Source organism: Alexandromys fortis, unplaced genomic scaffold (assembly GCF_014885135.2).
Source record: "Alexandromys fortis isolate MF-2015 unplaced genomic scaffold, M_Fortis_MF-2015_v1.1 scaffold_261, whole genome shotgun sequence".
NCBI lineage: Eukaryota > Metazoa > Chordata > Mammalia > Rodentia > Cricetidae > Alexandromys > Alexandromys fortis.
In genome coordinates, this window is record NW_026068144.1 from 480,545 (window position 1) to 488,895 (window position 8,351).

The 8,351-nt window shown below is 39.5% G+C and overlaps 1 protein-coding gene across 1 annotated transcript; it reads right to left on the minus strand.

Moving 5' to 3' along the window:
- Positions 1–331: 331 nt before the first annotated feature.
- LOC126491337 (olfactory receptor 7E24-like) lies at positions 332–2,571 on the minus strand. Its single transcript, XM_050126904.1, has 2 exons — positions 2,543–2,571; positions 332–1,274 (listed from the first exon to the last, which is right to left on the minus strand). The coding sequence occupies exons 1-2, from the start codon at positions 2,569–2,571 to the stop codon at positions 332–334; spliced, it is 972 nt and encodes a 323-aa protein (XP_049982861.1).
- Positions 2,572–8,351: the final 5,780 nt, after the last annotated feature.

Below are 8,351 nucleotides of genomic sequence, written 5' to 3' on the forward strand. Positions count from 1 at the left end.
ATAAAGATAAATATTATTAAAGTTATATTAGTTGAAAATTTTAATTAAAAATCTTATAAACTTGTACAGTCATTGTGAATTTTAAATATGAATAAATATCTCATTTGACAGATAATAGCTTAAAAATAGTAAATACCTAGAAACTCTACATTTAATAATGGTACTTCTGAAGAAAATAGGATTCATAAATACATACCAAATCCAAGGAGGATATATTAAAGAAGAAATAAAATCCTTCAAGACAGGTAATGCAAGAAATAAAGCCAGAACTATATTTGTACACTGTAAGGTATTGAAATGTAACCTTGAAATTCTGGAATAGAAAATAAGACTAATTTGTTCTCAAGTGCAGCCTCCTCAAGGCGCCTTTAATATCCCTGTTCCTAAGGCTGTAGATGAATGGATTGAGTGTGGGTGTAACCACTGTGTACATCACTTCAGCGATTAAATCCTTTCTATGAGAAGATGAGAAAGCTGGACTAAGATACACCCCCAGGCCTGTTCCATAAAACAGGCAAACTACTGACAGGTGAGATACACACGTAGAAAAAGCTTTAAACTTTGCCTCTGAAGATGAAATCTTAAGAACAGATAACACAATTTTATAGTAAGAGTAAAGGATCCCCAGGATTGGAAAAAATCCAAATACAGCACCAGTGAAGTACTCAACAATGTCATTGATAAAATAATTATAACAGGTCATATTAAGGAGTTTAGAAGGATCACAAAAGAAATTCGCAATTTCCACATCCTTGAGGTATGGAAGTTGCGTGATAACCAAATTGTGCAGCTGGGAATCCAGAATGCCAACCAAAAATGAACTCAAAACCAGCAAGACACAGTGCTTGGGGGTTATAATGATTGGGTAATGAAGAGGATGACAAATGGCTATGAACCTGTCATAAGCCATCACAGCCAGAAGCATGTCATCTACACAACCAAAAATGGCAAATGCAGACATCTGTGTTAGGCATGCCACATAGGATATGCTTCTTCTATGCGTCTTAATGTTCACCATCACCTTCGGGACTGTGGTAGAAATAAATCCAATATCAGCCAGGGACAGGTTGCAGATAAAGAAGTACATGGGTGTGTGTAATTTAGGGTCATTGCTGACAGCCAGGACAATGAGCAGGTTCCCAAGCACAGCAATAAGATACATGGACAGAAACAGACCAAAGAGAATGGGCTTCAGTTCTGGGTTGTCCGTGAGTTCCATGAGATAGAATTCTGAGATGAAGGTCAAATTTTGTGTCTCTATATTCTCTGGACACCTTGTCAAAAGGAAATATAAGAAAAGTTGGACAAATTTTGAGTTGAACTCAATAATCACAGTAATTACATTGTCTGTATTTACTTTTATCTTGCTCTGTTTAGAGTGTAGAGATTAATGAGATTAATCTTGTATTTATACTGATTTATATTCCTTTCTCAGAGTCTATTGCTGATATTTGATAAGTGTAAATGGGACCACACTGAAGTTTTCTTAGGAACAACTAATTAGACTTGGAAGGTCATTTAAAAGAAGAGGACATGAAGTTGGAGAGAGATGTGTTGGTGGTGTACTAATGGAAATTCCAAGGGGAGTAAAGAGTGGCTATTACAAGAAAACATCCTGTACACATATAGATTTTTCAAAGAAAAAACAAAAAGTAAATTAAAAATCTCCCAGTGTCCTTGTCTATATGCACTTTAAGTTTAAATATTTGGAATTTAAGCACTTGCAACCTAAAAACGTTTGTTTCTATGCAGCTGCTACAATGATTCCTTTGTCTGTATTATTCATAACAAAAAGGAAAGAATAAAGCAAAAAGAAAATAATCAATAAAATAGTCAAACATGTCATCTGTTTAATTACACAGGGTGTTTCAAGTCTCCCTGATTTCAGTGCTAGAATTAAACACTAAATTAAAGTTCATAGTCCTTAATGAAACTACACGGATACAAATCCAATATTTTCTAAGTATTTTATCTTCCATTTTCTGATTTCTAGTCTTACAGGATATGAGTAAAATAGTAGTTTTTCTCTAAAATGAATTCATGATGATATTTAATTTATCAGTTAGGAATAATATTATGTAGACAATGTGAAAAGCAGGCATAAACTGAATTATATATCTCTACCAGTTAATATATTATTTTATAATATTTGTATGATTCATGAGAGATTTTATCTATGTGTTTGGATGTGTATGACATAAATTTTCTAGTAAAGATCCTATGTGATTTCCACATTATTTGATCAAATGTACATGTTCATGCAACAGCATTAACTGAGAAAGCATATTATACTTTTCAATTATTAAATAATTAATACATATGAAATTAAAATCTTAAGCAATAGTCTTTATAGTATGAATGAAAAGAATACATATTGAGTAAAATAATAGACATAAAAGTCCGTAAAATTCAAAATTCTCATGATTGCTATTTTTCATATTTGTTTTCTCTTACCCCACTGCCCAAATAATTATTTGATTTTGTGATGACAAAATAGTTTTTCCAAGAACCCAGCGAACTTAATGGTAATATTTGCACTTACTGCCTTATATTGTTTCTCTGCTGAGCCATGTCCATGAAGTGCAAACCCACAGACACTTTCTTGCAGAGGTGCCCAAATAATACTGAAGCCAAACTTGGACTTCAGTATTGAAAGAAATACAATATCAAATGTTGAACTTAATGAGAAATATAAAGCGACAAAATGACACAATTGTGAATGTAACTAATATTTGACACAAAACAGAATGTCTGTAAACCAACCTAAATATTGGCTAATATGTATGATTAAAGTCTCAATGTGCAGAGGACAATATTAGACAAATTGGCCTATGATAACTCAGTCCCCAAAGACTTCCTAATAGTAACTCCAGAAAAAAAGAAAGAAAATCAATGGTCTTGTCTCTTCCTTTATCCAGAAAACCATTTCTGAATATAACTGAGTCTTTTAATTGCATGCACATTCAAAGATCAGTTTGTTGCTCATTTCCATCTTATTGTATATCCATATGCTGCAAAACTCTACCTTACTAAATTATTATAAGTACATACCTCCATGAAAATGATTATGTTGACAGTACAACGAAATTAACCTGATCAATAATATTCATTGAATTAAAATAAAAAGAAATATTATATCTTTATTTATCATTTTCCTAAACTAAAAAATAATAAAAAACATAAAATGACTAAAGTAATTTGTGATTAAATGCCTGATTTATTAATATAGATGTTAGGTTTTCTAAGAGTAGTCAAAATGAGTGTAATGAGTGCTCAGTAGACAATCTTTCAGAGAAAGATATCTTTTCAAGGTGATCTTAACAGTCTTATTCCTTAGACTGTAGATTGACAGAGCCAACAGAAACATTAGCAATGTGCCCATGAAAGAAGTCATTATCCTATTTTAGAAAAAATGTGATAGAACTTAACCTAGGTATATTCACCAAACACTTGTCAGTTCATGAAATCTTTCTTGTCAGTTGATCTTATTATTTCTACTACCTCATCTTATTCAGAAAGTCTGTGTCCTTCTAAGCTGAAGAGTACTCTTAACTCTAGTGGTTTATTAGTAACATGTCTATTTTATTTTTAAAAAAGAAAAACTATCGTTTTTCATTTTACATACCAATCTGAGTTCCCACTCTCTCCTTTCCTCCCATTTTCTACATCTTCCTGCCACATCACCCCCCATTCACTCCTCAAAGAGGGTAAAGCACATTGCTTTGGGGAAGGTCCAAGGCCCTACCTACCATATCTAGGCTGAGCAAGGTATATATCCAAAGAGAATAGGTTCCCAAAAATCCAGTACAAGCAGTAAGCACTGGTGCCATTGCCAGTGGCTGCACAGTGTGCCCCAGGCGTACAACTGTCACCCACATTCAGAGGGTTCAGTTTGGTCCCATGCTGATTCTTTCCCTGTCTGGCTCAAGTTGGTGAGCTCCTATTAGCTCAGGTAGACTGTTTCAGTAGGTGTACCCATCATGGTCTTGACCTCTTTGCTCATATTCTCACTCTTTCCACTCTTTAACTGGACTGGGAGCTGAGCCCAGCACTCCCTTGTGGGTCTCTGACTTTATTTACATCAGTTACAGGATAAAGGTTCTATGATGGCATTTAAGATATCACTACAGTGCAAGGCCAGACTAGGCACCCTCTCCACTATTACGTAGGGTCTTAGCTGGAGGCATCCTTGTGAATTCTAGGGAATTTCTCTTGTGCCAGGGTTCCTGCCAGTCCCACAATGGCTCCCTCAATCAAAATATTTCTTTCCTTGCTCTCCATCTCTGTCCCTTTTCCATTTTGACTATTCTGCTCCCTCAAGTTCTTTTCCCCACCTCCACTCCTTTTACCTTCTCTTCTCCTCCCACCCCCATGCTTCCAATTTTTTCAGGAGATTTGTCTATTTCCCCTTTCCAGGTGGATCTATGCATGGTTTTTCTTAGGGTTCTCCTTGTTTCTTAGCTTCTCTGGGATCATGGACTATAGGCTCCTTATCCCTTGCTTTACAGCAAGTATCCACTTATTAGTGAGTACATACCATGTTCATCTTTCTGGGTCTTGGTTACCTCACTCGGGATGAAAGACCCTACGGACCCCCTCCTCAAAACCCACAGCTAGCATGCTCCCGGGAGAAAGTCCTGTTTGCTTGAAAGATTCTCAGGATCAGCAGCTAGCCTGCTCTCATGAGAACATCCCATTTGCTTAGGAAAGCAGGATGTCTACGAGATAGGATGACTGAAAAACAGGATATCTATAAGATAAGAACAGGATATCTATGCTGGGAGAAGAAAAACCATTCATCCCCCCCCCTCATTCCGACCGATAACCACGCTTCTGCTTCTGTAAACTTGCTTTTTGCTGCCCTCTTTCCTATAAAAAGCCCTCCTCCCAGTCAGCAGGCGCCCAAGTCCTCGGAAAGACTTTGCCGCCTGCAGGTATCTGTGTAATAAACCTCTTGCTATTTGCATCTGTGTGGTCTCGGCCTGTTCCTTGGCTTCGGGGGGAGTCTCCTCCCGAGGGAAGGTCCTCTTCAAGGGTCTTTCAGGGATTTCTTTTTTTTTTTTATTGGGAATAAGAAAAAAAAAGTTTCCGCCTCCTCCCAGCCTCCCATTTCCCTCCCCCTCTCCCCACTCTTCTCCCCCTCCCCCCTCTCTTCTCCCCCTCTCCCCACTCCTCTCCCCCTCCCTCTCCTATCCAAAGAGCAGTCATGGTTCCCTGCCCTGTGGAAAGTCCAAGGTCCTCCCCCTTCCGTCCATGTCTAGGAAGGTGAACATCCAAACTGGCTAGGCTCCCATCAAGCCAGAACATGAAGTAGGATCAAAACCCCTTGCCATTGACCTTGGCTTCTCATCAGTCCTCATTGTTCGCCATGATGAGAGAGTCCGGTTTTATCCCATGCTGTTTCAGTCACAGTCCAGCTGGCTTTGGTGAGCTCCCAATAGATCAGCCCCACTGTCTCAGTGGGTGGGTGCACCCCCCGTGGTCCTGACATCCTTGCTCGTGTTCTCCCTCCATCTGCTTCTCATTGGGACCTTGGGAGCTCAGTCCAGTGCTCCAGTGTGGGTCTCTGTCTCTATCTCCATCCATCACCAGATGAAGGTTCTATGGTGATATGAAAGATATTCGTCAGTATTGCTATAGGATAGGGTCAGTTCAGGTTCCCTATCCTCAGCTTCCCAAGGGACTAACTGGGGACATCGCCTTGGGCTCCTGGGAGCCACTCTAGGTTCAAGTCTCTTGCCAACACTAAGGTGGCTCTTTTAACTAAGATATGTGCTTCCCTGCTCCCCTATCCAACCTTCCTTTATCCCAATCTTCCTGTTTCCCCAAGTTCCCCCAATCCTCCCCTTCTTACTTTTCTCTCCCTGTCCCCCCTTATCCCCAACCCACCCCACCCCCAAGATCCCAATTTTGTCCCCGGCAATTTTATCTACTTCCCTTAGCCAAGAGGATAACTATATGTTTTTTCTTGGGTTCACCTTCTTCTTTAGCTTCTTTAGGTTCACCAGGTATACACTCCGTGACCTTTATTTATGGCTAGAAACCAATTATGAGTGAATACATCCCATGTTCATCTTTTTGGGTCTGGGTTACCTCGCTCAGGATAGTGTTTTCTATTTCCATCCATTTGCATGCAAAATTCGAGAAGTCATTGTTTTTTACCGCAGCATAATACTCTAATGTGTATATATTCCACACTTTCTTCATCCATTCTTCCATTGAAGGGCATCTAGGTTGTTTCCAGGTTCTGGCTATTACAAATAATGCTGCTATGAACATAGTTGAACAAATGCTTTTGTCATATGATAGGGCATCTCTTGGGTATATTCCCAAGAGTGGTATTGCTGGGTCCAGGGGTAGGTTGATCCCGAATTTCCTGAGAAACCGAAACACTGATTTCCAAAGTGGTTGCACAAGATTGCATTCCCACCAGCAATGGATGAGGGTACCCCTTCCTCCACAGCCTCTCCAGCAAAGGCTATCATCGGTGCTTTTGATTTTAGCCATTCTGACAGGTGTGAGATGATATCTCAAAGTTGTTTTGATTTGCATTTCCCTGATTGCTAATGAGGTTGAGCATGACCTTAGGTGTCTTTTGGCCATTTGAACTTCTTCTTTTGAGAATTCTCTGTTCAGTTCAGTGTCCCATTTTCCTAATTCTATCCATTTGCATGCAAATTTCAAGATGTCATTGTTTTTTATCACTGATTAGTACTCCATTGTGTAAACATACCATATTTTCTTTATCCATTTTTCAGTTGAGGGAAATTGAGGTTTTGGTTACTAAAAATAATACTGCCATGGACATAATAAAAGACCCTACAGACCGCCCCCCCCCCAAACCTGCAGCTAGCCGTCTCTCATGAGAACATCCTGTTTGCTTGAGACCCTCAGGACCCTCTCAGGACCTGCAGCTAGCCAGCTCTCATGAGAACATCCTGTTTGCTTGAGACCCTCAGGACCCTCTCAGGACCTGCAGCTAGCCACTCTCATGAGAACATCCCGTGTTGGTCTAGGGAAACAGGATACATGTGCCAAACCTAAAATACCAGCAGTTTACAAAAGAAACAATTCCCCCTATATAGGACCCCAGCTTAACTGCTGTAACATCATTTTACAAGGCTCTTGACAAACAATTGTAAGTGCAGAGTGAGGTCAGGGCCTCTGGCTACAAAGCAGGATATTTATGACAGGATGTCTGTCGCCATACCATTTATGCCCCCTGCCCCATTCTAATCATACCAATAACCATACATCTGCTTCTGTAATTTCTTGGCCGCCCTCTTTCCTATAAAAAGACCTTCCCCCAGTCTGCAGGCACGCAAATCCTCCGAAAGACTTTGTCGCCTGCAGGTACCTGTGTTTACCCAATAAACCTCTTGCTATTTGCATCCCTGTGGTCTCAGCCTGTTCCTTGGCTTCGGGGGAGTCTCCTCTCGAGGGAAGTCCTCTCCGAGGGTCTTTCAATAATTCAACAGATGTCCTTGTAGTATGATCGAACATCCTTTGGGTATATGTCCAAGACTGGTATTGCTAGGTCCTGAGATAGGTTGATTCCCAATTTTCTGAGAAACCATCATACTAATTTCCAGAGCAGTTGTACAATTTTGCATTCCCACCAGCAATGGAGGAGTGGTCCCCTTACTCCACATCCTCTCCAGCATAAGCTATCATTGGTGTTTTTTACCTTAGCTATTCTGATTGGTGTAAGATGGTACCTTAGAATCATTTTGATTTGCATTTCTCTGAAGGCTAAGGATGTTGAACATTTCCTTAAGCATCTTTCAGCCATTTGAGATTCCTCTGTTGAGAATTCTATGTTTAGTTATGTACCCTATATTTAATTGAATATTTTGATTTTGACATGTAATTTCTTGAGTTCTTTATATATTTTGGAGATCAGTCCTCTGTCTGATGTGGGGTTGGTGAAGATCTTTTACTACTCAGTAGGCTGCCTTTTTGTCTTATTGACTGTGTCCTTTGCTTTACACAAGCTTCTCAGTTTCAGGAGGTCCCATTTATTTATTGTTGCTCTCAGTGTCTGTGCTACTGGTGTTATATTTAGTAAGTGGTTTCCTGTACCCAGGCATGAAGGCTACTTCTCACTTATCTTCTGTCAGATTCAGTGCTGTCAGATTTATATTGAGGTCTTCAATCCATTTGGACTTGTCTGACAAGCTGCGACATTATACAGTAATTGTTCAGCCATCTTTTTACATTGACGTATCAGAACCAAGGCTCTGGTAATGACTAAACAAAAAGGCAAGGCTTTTAAGCGTCATTGCTTTGTGAATAAAGTGGCTGCCCTTTGCTGTAGATTTTTTGCTATAGCTAACTCCTTTTCTGTTACA